General features: G+C 40.4%; 2 protein-coding genes across 2 annotated transcripts in view; one reads left to right on the top strand and one right to left on the bottom strand.

The window, feature by feature from the left end:
* Positions 1–3,123: 3,123 nt before the first annotated feature.
* cyb5r3 (cytochrome b5 reductase 3) lies at positions 3,124–12,548 on the top strand. The gene is made up of 9 exons (XM_085250954.1): positions 3,124–3,498; positions 3,800–3,925; positions 4,043–4,115; positions 7,015–7,121; positions 7,215–7,344; positions 7,421–7,504; positions 8,628–8,713; positions 8,847–8,946; positions 11,648–12,548. The coding sequence occupies exons 1-9, from the start codon at positions 3,478–3,480 to the stop codon at positions 11,818–11,820; spliced, it is 900 nt and encodes a 299-aa protein (XP_085107080.1). The 5' UTR covers positions 3,124–3,477; the 3' UTR covers positions 11,821–12,548.
* The window catches only part of ppfibp1a (PPFIA binding protein 1a), a 31,062-nt gene continuing 24,395 nt past the window's right edge, over positions 12,467–19,133 (bottom strand). The window contains exons 15-25 of the mRNA XM_085250953.1: positions 18,971–19,106; positions 18,768–18,890; positions 18,453–18,603; positions 16,435–16,546; positions 16,272–16,360; positions 16,007–16,129; positions 15,788–15,913; positions 14,819–15,007; positions 14,220–14,378; positions 14,064–14,129; positions 12,467–13,975 (exon numbers count right to left, since the gene is read on the bottom strand). Coding sequence (XP_085107079.1) covers positions 13,883–13,975; positions 14,064–14,129; positions 14,220–14,378; positions 14,819–15,007; positions 15,788–15,913; positions 16,007–16,129; positions 16,272–16,360; positions 16,435–16,546; positions 18,453–18,603; positions 18,768–18,890; positions 18,971–19,106 — 1,367 coding nt within the window. The 3' untranslated portion in view covers positions 12,467–13,882. The remainder of the gene's footprint in view (positions 13,976–14,063; positions 14,130–14,219; positions 14,379–14,818; positions 15,008–15,787; positions 15,914–16,006; positions 16,130–16,271; positions 16,361–16,434; positions 16,547–18,452; positions 18,604–18,767; positions 18,891–18,970; positions 19,107–19,133) is intronic.

Raw genomic sequence — 19,133 nt, 5'->3', positions numbered from 1 at the left:
AGTGACACCGACAAAAAGCCACACTGACCTTTCAAAAACAAAGCTGTGTAAAGTATTAGAATCTGATGCTGTAGAAAGATCCTAGTTGCCTTTGTGTATATCAACTGCCTGCTTGAGTATTTTGTGTGTGGAAATTTTCTCTGTAATCTTGTAGAACTGTTCGGGGTGTTTTTTTCCTGCCATATCGCTCGCAGTGACGGCGAGCCTGCTGACGGTTATATTTGCTGTGTATACCTTCATTTTTTGATGAGGTGTTTTCCAGTTTTGTTTCACTTTGTGTAGTGATTCACTCTGTGGAGTTTTCTGACTGTTGTTATATAACTTCATATACACAAATGATCAATAAAAATGTTTTATTTCCTGTTGATACAGAAGCCTTTCATGTCGTGTTTTCGTTCGGGATGCATGCAACGGAGCAAAACTGTCACGGTATTGATTGCCACGAGTGTGACTCACTGCTCATGCAAGAAACTGTTCACTTCAGAAAGAAAGGCGTCTGCATGCTTGACGTGCATGACAAATTCCTATTTTAATGATGGCACTTTGAATCAGACACAGCAGCCTGTTAAAAAGGTCACTACTGCCATCTGAAGGACACGCAGGGGAACACCACTGTGTACCAGATGTAAAAAAAACTAATAAGAAAAGATTCTTTCTTTCTTTCTTTCTTTCTTTCTTTCTTTCTTTCTTTCTTTCTTTCTTTCATTTTGCCTCAGGTACAGATCAATTTCTATTAGTGAATATTTACTTATGTGCAGCAGAGCCACATAATGGGGACAAGAGTTTGTCCTCCACTAAAATATGATGTCACATTGATGTGATGCTCGGATGGTAATGAATGCTGGGGAGCGGAGATTTATAGATCTCAGGCTACTGCTGATGCTGTAAAATAAAGCTCATTTGGATGTTGAGAGTAAAACATGTCCCATGAAATTTTTACTGTAGCACGGTGCTGTCATTTTAAATTGAATTCTTTTAACCTGCCTTTTAAGTCACTGAAATATGTGACTGCAATAATCTGCATCATCTGGCAGATTATTGCAGCTTTTTATTGAAACCGTGTCACACTGAGTGAAATAGTCAAGCCCAAACACTCTCACTAGTTTTGGGGTTGTATTATTCGATTAAATATATTATTACCTTTAATTTTCCTCCCTGTGTGTAAAAGCAATTGCTCCCTAACCCTAAAAACTAGTTGCACCATCCTTGGCAGAAAGAACTGCAATCAAGTGTTTGTGATAACTGGCAATGAGTCTTTCAGATCACTGAGGAGGAATTTTGGTCCACTCTTCTCTGCAGAATTGTTTTAATTCAATCACGGATGGTTTTCCAGCCTCTGAGACATTCAGAGGTCGACTTGCTGGTGTTTTTCAAATTGTTGTCCTGCTGCATAACCAAAGTGTGTTTCAGCTTGAGGACACAAACTGATGGTCGGAAATTCTCCTTCAGGATTTTCTGGTAGAGATCAAAATTCATGGTTTCATCAATTACAGCATCGAAGCAGCCCCAGACCATCACACTACCACCGCCATGTCTGACTGTTGCTGTGATGTTCTTCTGTGTTAGTTTTAGAGCAGATGTAACAGGACTCAGACCTTTCAAAAAGTTCAGTTTTCTCATCAGTCCACAGAATATTTTTCCAAAAGTCTCCCAGATCATCAAGATGGTTTTTTTTTTTTGGCAACTATGAGATGAGCCTTTATGTACCGTTTGATCAGCAGTGGTTTTCGTCTTGGAACTCTCCCATGGATGCCATTTTTTTCTGTTTTATTGTTGAATCATGGACTCCGACCTTAACTGAGACAAGTGAGACCTGCAGTTCTGTAATGTTGTTCTGGGGTCTTTTGTGAGCTCTTGGAGTAATTTGGGGAAGGTTCACCACTGTTCTGAGTTTTGCTTTTTGTCTATAACAGCTCTCACCGTGGTTCACTGGAGTCCCAAAACCTTAGAAATGTCTTTGTTTCTCAACTGTTTTTAGATTGTGACAGGATGTGTTTTGGTGTCATGTAGTCTGTTTCACTTTTTCACACAGGTTTTATTTAAAATATTTGTTGATTCAACAGGTCTGGCAGTAATCAGGCCTGAGTGTGGCTAGTGAAATTAAATTCAGTTTTCCAAAAGCTGTGGATAATCACAGTCTCTTCATGATTCAACAAGAGGGGCAATTACTTTTTCACACAGGGCCAGGTAGGTTTAGAAGCTTTGTTTCCCTCAATAAATGAAATAAAAAATTACATTTTGTATTCCCTCTGGGTATCTTTCTCTAACATAAAAAAATTGGTTAATGATTTCAAACATATAAGAATTACAAATATGCAAAAAAAAAGGGGGGGTGGGGGGTAATAGAAAATTCCTTTTTCACAGCACTTTAAAGCTTGTTATGCTTGTAAATAATGCTTAAGCGTAACATTATTCATGTTCATGGCTCTACTTAAAATCAGTTAGTTAAAATCATCATCAACCATCATCATATCTGCAATTTTACTGCATCATATAGAAATTTCTTAATCCATCCTAATATTGGCTGATTTTTGTGTGCCTGAAGTGGGGCAACACATGGAAAGATTAGTGTTTGTAGGATGCATGTTTGACCTCAAAGCAGCAGCTCACTATAAGATTAAGTCAAGTGTGACGGCTACAGAAGGAAATAAACAGATGCACAATACAGATAAGCACCTGATATAACTGTATTACATGAAACGTGAACAACAGAAAAAGAGGAAGTGAGATCTACATAGCAGAGTTATGAACGTTTTGTATTCTGCTTTCGGTTTTTTTATTTATTTAGTTAAGTTTAACCAGTTTCACTAGGTTTGGGTTAATATCCATTTTGCATACATAAACTAGGATAATAATAAAGTCGTCATTTGTGTTTCTGTGTTTAACTAATCAATTTAGTTAAACTCATTTTGCTGCCGTATGACCAAAAGCCACACTTTTTAATTCTGATTAGTCTCCTTCGGATGCTATTATCTTGTTTTGTTTTGTTCTCTTCTAGCTTCTCTTTTTGCTTAGAAAAATTGTGCGCAGTTTAATGCTTTATCATTATTATCGTTTCAGCGTTTTATTGTGAAAATACATGTCTTTTACGTGGAAGTGACGTTTGAGGTTCGGCTTTGATAAGTTAGTGAACGTTAGCCCGTTGTATTACCGGAAGCTGAGTGTTTACACGCTTACTGTACGTTTATTCAGTCCAAATCTCGACGAAATTGACATAAAACAGCTTCAAATACACATAGAAGCGCACCAAAATATTAATATCCACCATTCATTTTATAATTAGCCTACTGGGTTTAATTTTCATATAAACGGAATTTTGTTTTTGAAAACTAAAACCGGATGTATTTATCCTTCCTGGCTGACTCGACAGCCTTACTTGACGGCTTGGACCTCCGTCACAATTAGTTGCCTTGAACTCGTTTGGGGTGTGCGCGCTATACTGACAAAGTATTTTGCATTTGTCCTCCCGGCCTGAAAATGCTCTCCTACATCATTGGCGTGAGTATACATCAATGGAAAATTATCAGGGTGCTTTTACGCCAGCTAATTTGCATGCATTAGCTCGGTTAATATTCGCTAACATTCAGTTTTTCCCCAGCTAAGTTATCCTGAGCGCTGTTTCGGGCCTGCCCACAGGAATCTTCATGACTCACTTCTCCCTGTTGCTGTCTGTGTTAAACAAAAAAACAAAAACCCGACTTAATCCAGGCAACGCCCCGCAGGGTACTCAGACAGCTGGTAGCTAATGCTAGGAGTTGGTGGTCTGAGTCATTCTCCCACGTTTGACCTTTTATCGCAGTTGATCCGAGGTGGCTTTGACAGCATCATCAACCTCATCTTCAGGCTGCTCTTCCAAAAGAAGAGACCTGCCATCACCTTAGAGGACCCCAACATTAAGTATGCACTGCGCCTGATAGATAAAGAGGTAACCGCTCAAACGCTGCACACTTGAGTGCTTGCAGAATGAAACTTGTCTGCAAACGCAGCAGATGCGTTCACGCTCACTGCTCTGTCTGTTTCTTGTTTTTTTTTTTTTTAAAAGATTGTCAGCCATGACACAAGAAAGTTCCGCTTTGCACTGCCATCCCCTGAACACGTCCTTGGTCTCCCTATTGGTAAGTGTGCGCACTCACGCATATCATCACTGCCGGAGGTTTGACTGCATATCTCAAAATCTGTTCTAGCTCCTTTCCTTCTCTGTTTAAGCTAGTTTTCTTCTGATTGGCCACCCCTGGTTAACAGACGGTTTAAACAGCTGATGTAGTGCCTATTTGGAGATAGGGAATGGCAATGCATTCTGCATAGTTCATGCCAAACCGAAACGAAGTTAGATGCCAGCAGGTGATAAGGAGGAAGACACCTAAACCTGTGATACAAACTGAATGTAAACGAAAAGGCAAAGCAGTGTTATTAGGAGGGGCTGATATGTGAGCACAAACTGTCACTTTATTTTTAGGAGGTACAGTTTCTCAAGTTGCCTAGTGTTTTGTTAAAAAAGCTGTTTGTGGTGAGCGCCTAAACCTCAGACAACTTAAGAATTGTGCATGGCTTCAAGCTCACATTCAGACTTGTTAGACTCGGCCATGCTCTCTCAGCTGCTGAGCCATGGCTCTGTGACACATGCATCACTTACCCTTAACCTTCTTAACCTGGCATCCAATTATGTGGACATCACATTTTGGGTTGTCTAGACCAAAATACTAAATTTTCCTCTACAAGGGCCTGATTTCCACTTACGAGGACATTATACTGCCTCTGTTTATCAAAATTTAAAACGAATGTCTTTATATGTGGCTCTCAATTTTCTTAGAAACAAAAATAGGGTTAGGGTAAAAAAATTTTTTAAAAATCCGGTGATTCTTTGTTTGTACATTCATCGGGTCCCAATATTCCCAAATATCAAAGCGAAATTAGGAATGCATGCCATGGAAGAGTTCAGGTCTTAGGAGGTTAAAGACACTCTATACAATTGATTTGAGTTCATATTTAATACTTTTCTGTAATATTTTCTCTTTTTCAACGTTGTGTTGAACACATTTATAAAGCACACCTTTTTATTTGACATTTATAATTGCGCTGTAATGACAACCCTGCATGCTTTGTTTTGTAGCTGGACTAAACTGTGATGAGAATGTTAAAAATAAGTCGTTCAGATGTGAAGCAGTTTCATGTCTTTTATTACTGCTCAATGTTTTGTTATATTTCTACTTGGAGAAATATATGTTAATTTCTACTAGTTTACAACAACAGGAAATTTATTTTGAGTGTCTTCATAGTTTTATTTTGGAGATACAGCAATTTTTATATACTGCAGGAAAAACAAAAACAATCCTATGATGCAAATTTGCAAAGAAAACAGCAGGTGCATCAAAATAAACTATTTCCAGCAGTGCAATTCGAGTTCTAAGCATCCCAGAAACTATTCAGAAAAGTCAAACATGACCAGTATAGGCTTTTAAGGCCTACAAGTAAAAAAAAAACTACATTTTCCGCGAAAATGACATCACTTCCGGTTTCGGGCAGGAAATGGCGGACATGTGATAGTTAGCGGTGACATCTGTTTCAATGTGCGAAGTGTTACGAACAGCTGATCGGATCGGCAAAGCGTGTTTCTGGAATATTATGTTTTTGTTCCTGCAAGCGCTTTTTATGCAATTTATGTGGAAGGAAACCGTGACCGAGGACAAGCTGATGGCATAAGATGTAAGTTTCATATGCAAAACAAATTATTGCGCTAGCTTACACGGTTCAGGTTCTACAGGGATTTAAAAATAGTTACACAAAACAGAGCGTGCTGCTCTGACGGCTTTAAAGGGTTAACAATAACAATGTATTGAATAATGACTTTAAAAAATAATATAAAATAGTGTGCAACACCACTGAAGTTTTTTTTTTTTTTACCTCTCTTTTCAACCAACGGCAGTCACTCTCCTCTCCAAATAACTTCTGCTTAGCTTTCCGAGCTTCCCTCGGGTCCTCTTAATCAGCGGTCTCCAACCTTTTTTGCGCCACGGACCGGTTTATGCCCGACAATATTTTCACGGACCGGCCTTTAAGGTGTCGCGGATAAATGAGGGAGGGGCTAATAATTGGCTCAGTCATTTTTAATGATCGTTGAAAGCCCAGATCGTAATCGTGATTAAAATTCGATTAATTGAGCAGCCCTAATCCACGGTGACTACTGTGTGTCTGAGGTGTTACGCTGTTGCTGCTTCCATATATTTCATCATCAACTTGGAGTTGCATGAACCTCAGTCCCATAATGGGGCGATCGTGGCTCAGGAGTTGGCAGTTCGTCTTGTAATCAGAAGGTTGCCGGTGTGAGCCCTGGCTCCGACAGTCTCTGTCATTGTGTCCTTGAGCAAGATACTTCACCCGTTGCCTACTGGTGGTCAGAGGGCCTGTGTCTGGCAGCCTCGCCCCAGGGCAGCTGTGGCTAAAATGTGGCTTGCAAGTGTGTGTGAATGTGTGAATGACTGATAACTTAGCTCAAAGAGTTGGCAGTTCGCCTCGTAACCAGAAGGTTGCCGGTTCGAGCCAAGTTGTGTCCTTGGGCAAGACACTTCACCTACTGCCTACTGGTGATGGCCAGATGGCAGCCTCGCTTCTGTCTGTCAGTCTGTGGCTACAACTGTAGCTGCCTCCACCAGTGTGTGAATGTGAGAGTGAATGAATAGTGGAATTGTACAGCCCCGAAAAGCGCTATATAAATGTAATCCATTATTATTATTATTATTATTATTATTATTATTATTATTATTATTATTGAGTGTGTGTAAAGCGCTTTGGGGTCCTTAGGGACTAGTAAAGCGCTATACAAATACAGGCCATTTACCATAATGCATTGCATTGGTGACGTCACAATCCTGAGGTCTATTAGAGATATCCCCTCTCACAGTTACAGAGCCTTTAAAGCAGGAAATACTTGCTGTAATGGTGAATTATCATTGTTTGAGTCACATAGTATGAAATGGGTGACGTTGATGGTAAGTACGTGTTTGTTTTCGTCTTCAGGGCAGCACATCTATCTCTCGGCAAAGATAGACGGGAAGCTTGTCGTCCGTCCGTACACACCAGTGTCCAGCGATGACGACAAAGGTTTTGTGGACCTGGTGGTGAAGGTAAAGATTTAAGGAAGGTTGTTTTCATGTGCATTTTAGTTTTTATATATGAAGGTGTTGATTGTTTCACATGAATTCCTCCATTTGTTTCAGATTTACTTTAAAGACATTAATCCAAAATTCCCAGAGGGCGGGAAGATGAGTCAGTACTTGGAGAGCCTCAGGATCAACGACACAATTGACTTCAGAGGACCCAGCGGCTTACTCGTTTACAAGGGCAAAGGTGAGCAGCATAACTGAACACAGTAGGTGAATCAGCTTTATCAGCTTGGTTTAATACTCTCACTTTGCATCTGCAGGTGTTTTTGCCATTCAGCCTGATAAAAAGTCCCCAGCTGAGATGAAGACTGCCAAGCATTTGGGCATGATCGCTGGAGGCACAGGTGAGGGAGCTGTTCAGTGTCAGGACCGAGGGTGGTTTTTTTCATTTGTTTGACTCAGGTGGTGTTTGTTTTTAGGGCTGATGCTGCTTATTAGTAATAAAGGTGTTTATCATTAGTTGAAGATGGAGTCTTGATGTCTAAACTTTTACAAAACTCCAACACAAATCATTCAACAAAGTGTTATTTGGACATGTGGACAGTTTCTGTAGATATTATAAGTTGAGTAGGTGTTACTCATGCAACCAGATACTATAGAGTGGTCAGAGCATTGACCACCACAGAGAGAGCGAGGCAGCTGCATTGGAGCCACAGTAATGAAATAATAACTGTTAAGGTAATTGGGGGAGTATGAATGTCAGATCTGATAAGTGTTTGAGCCAAAGTTTCCACTGCATCAGTGAAGTCATAACTCGATGTTGGGTAAAGTGGTCTGGCTCACTGCTCACCTCTGTGCCAACAGTGCTCGGCTGAAAAAATGGCATTTGTATGGATTGAATTTGGTGCCACAGAAATCTCTTAAGATATTAATTTAGCGTTCTTTGGTCTGCTCCCTTACTGCCACATCAGACAGTTCCACATATTTAGTTATTGTTTTATTTTTCCGCCTATTTTTTTTTTTTTTTTTTTTTTTTTATGCAACCCAGAATAGATTTGTCTTCTGCTAGTCTCCAACCAGAGACATGTTAGACTAATGTGCAAACACTGACCTGGGAGATGCTGACATGTAATGTAGCATTAAAGGTTATAAAAGCCATTTTTACAACCTTTTCTAAATAAGATGACATTTTTTCCCCTTCCTCTGTGCTCTATTTGTTCCAAAGTTTATTTGGGCTGTTTGCTCATCATCCACACAGGCATTACACACTGTAGGGTCTTTACTTTAAAGTACGAAGTGCCTTTTAAGTATCTTTTGTTCTTTAAGTTGATAAAAACGCCTGAATTGAATTGCGTTGGAGAGGTTTAGGTTTGGTAAATTTGTATAAATTCTAACTAAAGTTATGCTTTTAGAAACATTTCATTTAATCGAACTTGGAGGTCCGACTGTGACCAAAGCACACATACAGCCCTGTATTTAAAGGAGCTCTGTTAATGTAACCTGAGCCTGTGCTGGGTGTTATTACAGGCATCACTCCCATGCTGCAGCTCGTCACAGCAATAATGAAAGATCCTGATGACAAAACGGTGTGTCACCTGCTGTTTGCCAACCAGGTGAGTTTTATGAACCACAATCTAATGTTTGCAGTCAGGAGGATATTTACTATGTGATAACATTTGACCTGGACTGGAGTATAAATTTGTGTTCACGCAGTAGTTTAAAAATATCGTCTCTTCCCGTGTTCAGACTGAGAAAGACATCCTTCTGCGACCGGAGCTGGAAGATATTCAGGTCAGCCACCCGGACCGGTTCAAGCTGTGGTTCACCGTCGACAGAGCACCTGAAAGTGAGTCCTCCAACAGCAACCACCTTCACATGTGAACTTTAACTATTTCAGACAGGAACTATTTCCAGTTTTTGTACACATCTTCTCATTACCCCGGTTTATTAGCTGCAGTAATCGCCCACTAGCACAGTCCATGATATTACATGGATGTTTGTATTTGTATTGGCAGGTTGAAGACAGACTGTTTACCTGACAGGTGTAAGAAAGAATGTAATCTTAGAAAGTTAATTGCATATGAAAATGACTATTATGTCTTGTAATGTGAGAGCATCTATGAAGTATTAGTACTCTTGCACGTTCTCAAAATGTGACGCAGCAGGCTAAAGTCAAATTTTAAACTTTTTATGTACTTTGTATGCATCCTACATTTCAAAACTTCTACATTAATGTGCAAAAACAGATTGAATTTTTCTGTGTTCTTTGAATTTTTGCGGTCTAGTTTTTAACTTCTGATATAAAAACTCAATCGATCACAGTTCATACACAGTTATCACCGCAGGCTAAATACGGAAAAAGGTCACCAGCATCACTGAGGGCAAATTTCAATGGGTGAGTGGCCACAACGAGGCCGAGAGGTTTGCTGGTTCATTTGTGGTTATGCATGAGAAATTGTTCAATGTTCTTTGGTCGCAGTGAAGGATCACGTATTTGTTGTCACCAGGAAGTTGTATATCATTGCTGGATAAGAATCATTTTTAGTTAACAACAACAAAAAAATGTCCAGTACGTGGTTTTAATGTGAGAAATGATCAAGCTAGTAGTTTTGTTCAGCAGAGTCAAACATCAGAACTGAAAACAAGCAAGCAAGCATGCTACCTGTGAATGTGTTAACCACTAATCTATAGATTGAAACATGATTATACAAATATTGATTCGTTTTATAATCAGTGATGTTATTAATTGAATTTTCTGGGTTAAGGAAAATCTCAGGCTTACAGGAAGGTTTTTTTAAAATCTTGGATAATTATTGCTGATTTTGCACCAAAAAGATTACATTTTTAATATCCTGGTAAAATATAGGTTCATTTTTTGATAGTGGTTCAAAATACACGCTTAGCAGGAAAAAAGGCCAGCTATGAGAGAGAGAGAGAGAGAGAGAGAGAGAGTTAGTTTAATGATTAAACACAGTAGTGCTGTATAAACTCACTGGGAGTGAAAAGAGTTGAGGTGAAGAACCACATGATGCTCAGTGCATCATGGGAAACTCCCCAGCAGCTTAAGGCTACAGCAGCGTAACTAAGGGAAGGTTAAGGGTCACCTGATCCAGCTGTAACTATAAGCTTGATCGAAGTTTTAAGACTAATCTTAAAAGTAGAGTGTGTGAACTTTTAGAAATTTTAAGAGTTTTAGAAACTGTAAGCCTGTAGTCTGAGAGCAGCTCTGTTAGGATTAATAAGGTTCTATCAGGCTTCAGGACCTTGTATGTGAGGAGAAGGATTTTAAATCTTAAATTAAACAGGGAGCTGTCCTTCTACTCCCAGCTAGTACTCACTGCATCCAGCTTTTCATCTTTAAAAAAAACCCCTGATTATAATGAATTACAATAGTCCAGCCTTTTTTTTTTTCTTTCCTTAATTACTCTGAGACGATGTTTTTAATTGTAGTAATATTGCACATATGAATTAAGGCAGTCCCTTATATATGTTTAATGTGCATGCTGAAGGACCTAACCTGATCAAAAATGACTTAAACTCCTCATGGTGTTACTGGAGGCCAGCGTAATGCCATCTAAGGCTACGTTCACACTGCAGGCGAAAGCGCATCAAATCCGATTTTTTTTTGGACCCTATGCGACCCATATCGCGAACGCTTCCTGGCCATCCGGTATAGATGTCAGTGAAACTGTTGGGAAGACAACGTTGGAGAAACGTGAACATTTTATTTGTACTGTATAATCTGCAACTATCCTTTGAAGCACCGCTCCTCTAAAACAGCAATGAGCATAATTATTAGGTTATTTACATTATTATGTATCTGTAACCGGAAGGTCGCCGGTTCGATCCCCGGGCTCTCTGTCCTGGTCGTTGTGTCCTTGGGCAAGACACTTTACCCTACTTGCCTACTGGTGTTGGCCAGAGGGGCCGATGGCGCGATATGGCAGCCTCGCTTCTGTCAGTCTGCCCCAGGGCAGCTGTGGCTACAACTGTAGCTGCCTCCACCAGTGTGTGAATGTGAGAGTGAATGAATAGTGGCATTGTAAAGCGCTTTGGGTGCCTTGAAAAGCGCTATATAAATCCAATCAATTATTATTATTAAGGGCCATCAGTCAAACAATACTGTTTGGTCTGAGTCTAAACAGAGTGTGTTGTGTGTGACGTCTTCTTTTGCGCATGCAGGCCGCTTTGAGCGTTCACACTAGAGCGTGTTTGCTGTCACATTTTATTTGTAGTGTGAACAAGCAGACAAAATCAGATTTGATCAAAAAATCGGAATTGAGCATTAAGACCTGCAGTGTGAACGTAGCCTAAGGTAAATATATCTGCTTAGACACTGGTTATGTTTGACTTTTAAGAACCAAGCACAATAACCACAGTTGTTACTGTATCTGAGTGGTGGCTTGTACAGGCTGTAATGATATGACAGATAAAGTTGCTCTTATAGATGGTCACCAGTAGGTGTCGCTGCTGAACACTGAAAATGCCCCACTTTGCACCCTTTAATTCTGAGCAGCATTTTAACCTCAGGCTTTTCTGTCTTTCAGACTGGGAGTACAGCAAAGGCTTCATCAGTGAAGACATGGTGAGGGAACACCTGCCGCCTCCCAGCAACGAGACCCTCATCCTGATGTGCGGACCTCCACCGATGATCCAGTTTGCCTGCAACCCTAACCTGGATAAAGTCGGCCATGCCGACAGCCGCAGGTTCACATTTTAGACATCGTCCATCCAGTTGTCTTTTTTTTTTTTTCCCCTTACCCTGAAAGCATTAAAGCTGTCATATCTACAGTGGGTATTGCACTATATTTAAATATGACATATTTATCATGCAAGAGAATCACAGCTTGGACCAATTCTTGTATGTTTGGTAGGAGGTTGTGAATGTGTAGGGGGAAATGGGATGTGAAATAAGGATTTTATGATAGGATATGAAGTTTCCGGATGTTTGGCTTGAAAATGACTTCACTTTGGTTTTACTAGAAGACTCGAGGTTTACTGGCTGTTTTTTCTGAGTGCCTTAAACACCTGCAAAGATTTTATTGAATGCACGCCACAAGAATTGTGATCACTCACTTCAATACAGAATAATAGATTATTCCGTTATGGGTGTTGGGAACGTGTTACAAGTCTATACCTGTTGCTTATCTGTTGTCACGCAAGACGTGTCAGTATTTGCTCCGTTGTGATTTGTCAAACACAGCGTGGTTACTGATTTGTTTTCTGAAAGTGTGGAAAAAGTGGCTGCTTGTGTTTATGGATCATAAAGCAACAATGCTGTTGAACTATTGGTGTTTTGATCATCGTTTCTGAATCATGTTGGTCACAAGTGGATTTTAGCTTCTACCATGATTAAGTGAAGACACTTTCTGCAGGGAAAAAGAAATGCATTTATTAACAAAACATTTTAAAAACAGAATAAAACCACAAATGGTATGTGTGAGCAGAGATTTGTCCATTTTCTTTTAAGGAAAGATTGACTGCAGTCTGCATTGAGGCAGGGATCGGATGTTAATAGAGTTGAATATCCAGGCTGCATTAAACTGTATCTGAAACAGAAGAGCTGGACACTTCAGGGAAACACACTCGTGTGTGTACGGTTAATGTGACACTCCAGTCAGCCAGGCGCTGATTAGCTTAGACTGTAAACAAGAGGAAGCAGATGGCTCCCTAACTCACATGACCTTTATTTAAACTGTGCGAAAACAAAAATAAGCAGTAATTTTTATTTTTTTTAAAAAGAATGTCCTTCTTTACTAAGCTAGTAGGCATGGGCATACACTGGCTAAAATATATTGGTCTCCAGGAACTATTCGAGTAGCCTTTGATGCTTACTCACTTTATCTAAAGTCATCTTTGGCTTTCTAAATTTCTCCCATTTGACAGTAACATCTAATCTCTGTCATTAATGTTTTTAGGTGTGCTTCTTCCGCTGGAAAATATATATTAAGACTGAGAAGACCATTTGATATTAATGGGTTTTGTTTGTTTTTTTAAAAGACCATCCCTACTAGTTTAGTGGTGAACAGTGATTTCCTTGAGCCAGGTGTGCCTGTTCCCCCATTCCCAGTCTATATATCACACGTTGTAGCATAACAGTGCCCTCACGGTTCTAACTGATAGTGTAAGCACATAGCTTAACATCCATAGATACTAGTAGCTTGATCTGTTATGAGGTGGTGGTGCTCACAGTAAAATGTTAACCCCAAAAAATAGCCACAGCACTTCGTCCAGCATTGGTGCCCCAGAGAGCCTGGATACAAATCAGGATTTGAAGAAAGTAATTTTTCAAAAAGCCTTCAGCTTGCACAACGCTCAACTGGGTCAAAATGCAATTCTGTGAGCACCACACACAAAAATGCTGCTCGCCCTGCCTCACTCGATTTCTGTGAGGCATCAATTTTAACATGTGTTCAAATAAAATCATAACCTTGAATGTAAGCACTTCTCACAAACAGAATCAGTGAACACAACTGAAGACAAGCCCTTTCAAATACGGGATGAAACACACAAAGTTTAAAATCACCGAATACTGAAAAACAAAGGCATGAGTGACAAAATTCATAAAGAGGTATGTTAATTTGAGAACACTTTGCATTTTCAGTTCACATGTTACATTTTGGACAGCTTCAATAAATATAGATGTGTACATGTGAAAGATGGAAATATTGTTAGTCTGACATGTTCTCTTACAAAAGCTGATCAGCGGTAGAGAGAGATAGACCACAGGATGAAGTTTGCACAGTTCGTTCTTTTTCCATGAAGCTTGCGGAGCTCTGATATCAGATGTTTGAGTTACTGTGCATTTCTGAGGGATCATACTCTGGAGGGCACGCCGACACTTCCCGGAAAAACACGTCATCCTTCAGCATGCTCTGAAACACAGGAGCACAGAAAAGCGTTCAGTGTAGTTGATGGACAGCGTGTTCTGTGTGATCACACCGGAGCAGGTCAGCTTCTCACCGTCAGATTGTTGATTCCCTCAGAAAAGGCTCCTATCTGTCTGACGGTTCCTTCAGAGTCCTCCATCTGTGAAAAGTGACAGAATCAACTCAAATTCACTTAAAAACAAAACTAATTTATTGTGTTACAAATAAGTGTAACTGGGAAAGTGTGTACCTGTTCCAGGTGCTCAAGGTTATCCTCGTAGATCTGGGCGCTAGTCTGGAAGCTGCTGTTTTTTGGCATTTCCACATTCATGGGGCACACGTACTCCTCACCGTCGTCCTGACGTTTCTTCCTCAGAGTGCCAAAACCTCCAAACGACAAGCGCCTCGGCTGAAGGAGGATAAAGGACACAATTAGCAGATGGCCAGCTCGTAACATGAGCGTTTGCTGTATTTACTACAAGCCTCATTCACCCACACATCACATTTAACATTCACACTCCAATAAATGCATCAGGGAGAACTCAGGGTTCAGCATCTTGCCCAAGTATACTTCAGGCTAGAGGAGCTGACAAGATTGACAAGAGGCTACTAAGTGTGGAATAGCTTCAGTTTCACCATCCATGCTTTAAATACAGCCTGCTGTCCAAAGAGGTGAAAAAACACAGAAGTTCAGATCTGTAAGAATTGAGAGGCTTTTTTTTTTTGCTAGGTTTACTTTTTTACTTTTGGTTTGCCAGTTTTGGTACCGCTGATCTGTTTAGAGTCTGCAATAATGATAAGTTCCTCTCTGTAGCAGGGAGGGTTTGTTGTGAAACAGCGTGCAGTTACCTTGACCTTGGCCGTTGCTGTGAGGACAATGTAGTCTGGGTTTTCCAGACAGTCCTGTTTGAGCCGCTGCGCTTCGGAGCCAATGAGCAGGTGGAAATGGGTGGCCAGGTGGCGTCTCAGCAGGGTTTTGTTGGGAGGAATGTTGAGCAGAAGGGCGAGAGCTTCCACATTGAATCGAGGCTCCAACACCTTCAGAACAGGCAGATGAAAAATCGCGGTGCAAGGTCAAAAAAATAAAAATGTATGTATGAATGACGCAGAGCAGCAGAGGGGACTTAATCATTATTATTTGTTAAAAGACAGAAGCTTAAAGTCAGAAATGTAGGCAGTTCACTGTGTGCTCTTTGCTAGTGAAGTAATAAACAGACAGCCTGACATGTAAATGATTGCAGTTGCTTTAAAGACAGTTCACCTCAATTATGTCCCAGTCGTGAAGTCTTTCCCTTTGCTTTGAGTAGTCTTGTATAGGAATTATTTTCCGATGCAGTTATGCAAAGTATATCACAAGAAAGAATCAATTCTCCTGCGATGAAATGCACAAACTAATGAGACTGAAGGCATCTAAACATTTATGACATCCCTCTCAGCTGAGCTGTAAGCGTTTCCTTTTAGTTTGTCGGTTCTTAGATACTAGAAAGAAAATAGTTCCTACATGAAACTGCTCATATTTAGGTTTGTGGGTTCTTTTCCCCAGTAACCTTTTAATAACGGCTGCCAAGTTTCTTTGAATGCATTTTCTGCACACTGAGCACCAAAGCAGGCTCCATTTAGTGTGATTATATAAAAGAAATATGCAGCACCAGTGACTTGAGGAAAAATGATCTTAGGTGGAACAGCTTATTCAAACCTGATGAAGGCACTGCTTTTTCAGCTCTTTACAGTCTCTGTTACACATTTCGTGACCTCTAATTTGCAGTTTCCACAGTTTATTCTGTCTCCTGTGTTTATTTTTGTGTATATAATGCTCACCATCAGCCCTCCGTGAACACCACTCCCCCTCAGGTTGGGGGCATATTCCGCCAGGTCCACGGAGCGGAGCCACTCCATCACTCTGTGGTTGGTCCACTGCGAGATCTCTGCTGGTGTGACGTTGCTCTGGACGACGAGGGAAAGAAATTAATAATTAAATTTTAAAAATGACGGGTTTAAAGCAAAAGAGAAGGTTGGGTTGGGATTTCTGCGTGATACCTCATCAGAGGGACGGCGTCTGAGACAGTTGGGGTCGTAAGAGTTGAGGCGGAGGACCTGGATGGCCCTCTTGATGCTGAGGTGATGGAGAACACTGCCAACCTTCAGAGACAGCAGGTCCTCCTGGGATAACAACAAAGAGTTACCACCTACACACGTCACCTGTCGAATGACTTATTCACACAAAAATCAGAAAGAATATTAAAGAACAGCTATTTTTGAACTTTCTAATAAGAGTAAATCTAAAAGCTCTGACGGAGCTCACCACTGTCATGTAGTGCAGCGTGCGTCCATCAATTCGAGCCTCATCAAAGTGACTTTTGTACTGCGGGAGACCGATGTCATCCAGCCATCCTGAAAACAAACAGCCTGTTTGAATCAAAGCTAATGGAGATGATACGTGCAGGCCGTGAGACGACGACACTCACTCGTCACCCAGTTGTGGTCTAGTTTGCCCTTCAGATCTTCTTCTTCTGATCCGACAGCCTGCAGGGCCAGCTGCAGCTTCTTCCTGTGCAGAGGGTGCTTCACGCCCAGCTCCTGAAACATAGTGTGACGTTTATTCTGCCTGTTTTAGTAGAAACTTAGCAAATCGTGTAATTCACATGAAGTGGCATAATTAGACTTGTTTCTTCATTTATTCTTTAAAATATATATATATAGGTTTATAAGCACTAAAAGTATAAAGATAAAAAAAGAAGATATGAAGATGTATACATCAGAGGTGTGGACTCGAGTCACATGACTTGGACTCGAGTCAGACTCGAGTCATTAATTTTATGACTTTAGACTTGACTTGAAAAAATGTTGTAAGACTTGTGACTTGACTTGGACTTTTACACCAATGACCTGGGACTTGAATTGGACTTGAACCGGTTTACTTGAAAAGACTTGATATTTTACCCCAAATATAAAATTTAACATACATATTATATAGAGATTGAAAATGTGACATCATTCAGGGGTAAAACCGCAAAGGATTCTGGGAACTCGTGGCAAGAGGTACTAGCGCACGCAGGCTTTCAATTGAAATCAGTCACACAGCGATAAAAAGAAACACAAAAATGGCAAGAAGCTGTTGTATTATTAACTGCAATAGCCGGTCGCATGACAGCCACGGGAAGCCGACGGGTAAAGAAATCGGTTGTTATCGGATTACGTCGTTGAAGAGAAGTTGTTCGAGCCATGTTTCCGAAGTAACAAAGAGGCGACGGGTGGCCTGGATTGCAGCCATTCAAAGATCAAATATAACGTCCTAGAACACTCCAGCTCACAGGTTAGTCTGCTCCAAGCATTTCCACAAAGGTCAGTGTTTTTTAGTAGTTAATACGTCATTTTCATAACATAATTGGTGATATAGGTTACAAGCAAGTCTGGCACTGAACAGAAATTGTCGCGCTATGCTCCTTTGTTTATTGTGCATAAATAGTGAATTGTCCTGACACAATATTGTGTTTCGCTTCTGTTATTATGGTACATTGACAAAAACATATGCTTTTATTCACAGGATAAAACAGTTGTTTTGTATCACTAATTGCCCAGTACGATTACAGCATACAATATTGTTGTCACTGCTACATTTCTGTAACGCGTACCAGAAATTATTTCCACTACTAATTAATTATCCTTGAGCTCAAAGGTCCTATTAATAAACGGTTAAGGAATGTGTATTTATGGAGACGATTTGTGAGACTGGTAAACTTATGATACGTACGATGGTCTTTCGTTCTACACGGTGCATTTCAAGGTCCTGTACCCATCCGTCGGTAAACTGTACCTGGGCTTGTTGCAGTGACCTGAAGTTACTAAACTTCATGAGTGTATGCACTCACTCCAAGAACCGTATGATTATAAATATGCATATAAATATGCTACGATGAGATAGCTGACTTCATCTAACTAGCAAATGTTGTCCAGGCTACGTTGGTGATGCAGTTTTTTTTAATATGTATGATATTTTTGTCATGCGATTTTAAAGCTGGTCCTACAAGCGCATCCAAGAATAACATGCAGCTTATCTCAGAACTGTCGGTGAAAATTATTCTTGGAGCTAGGTTTAATTGAGCTGCATTTTAAAGAGGTGCAATTTCACAATTTGTGTATATTTTCTAAGTTCACTATTTTGTCATGTGTTGAGAAAAACAGAGTTAAAAATTACATGGTCTAATATTTACATTTAGCATAACTGCAACATTATTTTTTCGTTGTTTTCTTTTTCTTTTTTTTTTTTAAAGACTCGAAAGGACTTGAAATTCAAAATTTCAGACTTGTGACTTTACTTGAACTTTTACACCAGTGACTTGAGACTCGACTCTGACTTGCCTGACATTACTTGAGACTTGACTTGAGGATAAAGACTTGAGACTTACTTGAGACTTGCAAAACAATGACTTGGTCCCACCTCTGGTATACATAGACAACATGTTTCTACTGCTGTCACCGTTACCTTCTCTAAGTCATGGTGTGATGCTTGCAGTAATGTTTGTCCTGATTTGATCCAGCTCTGACCCTGCGCGACATAAAACCCGAGGCCCTGCTCATGAAGCCACGCACAAACTTCCTCTTTGCTCCACCGTGAGAAAGGAAGATCAACAGCACTGAGAGGAGAGAGGACGAACATCAGTAAACAGCATTCTTAAAACCCTCAAATGGGAAAAACACTTTGTAGTTTTGCCCTTATATGCAGCAGTTAATAATTAATACAATAACTGTTTACTTATTTTATAATTAAGATGTTCTAAAATGGTTTTTGAACGCCTACATTTGTTTGGTGTCGCGTGACCAGCCGAGTCTGGGGCCGGCTGTAGCTCTGACTCCACCCCTTCTGAACTCCATCTCGGCTGCATCGTCAAGGTTGAAGGAGGTAGAGTGGCTCCTCTTTAACCTGCATCGCAATTACGTTAGAAATGATCAAAGATACATTTCCTCCAGCTCAAACACCGACGACGCGTCGCTGAGTCTTACCTGCCAAAGAATCTCTTGAACCCTTTGGACTTCTTTTTGGTTTCGGGCGAGGACGTTGGAGGCGATTTATCGTGGGATTTCCGTGGAGGAGCACCGGCCAAGTCGAGGTGCTCTGTGCCTTTGTGCACCGTCTCAGCTGTGAAAGTCAATTACACATGTGAGA

The sequence above is a fragment of the Mchenga conophoros genome, linkage group LG17 (assembly GCF_057382185.1).
Source record: "Mchenga conophoros isolate Kocher_MC1m ecotype Shallow Benthic linkage group LG17, M_conophoros_male_GT1.1, whole genome shotgun sequence".
Taxonomy (NCBI): Eukaryota; Metazoa; Chordata; class Actinopteri; order Cichliformes; family Cichlidae; genus Mchenga; species Mchenga conophoros.
This window is presented reverse-complemented; position numbering and strand designations above follow the sequence as displayed.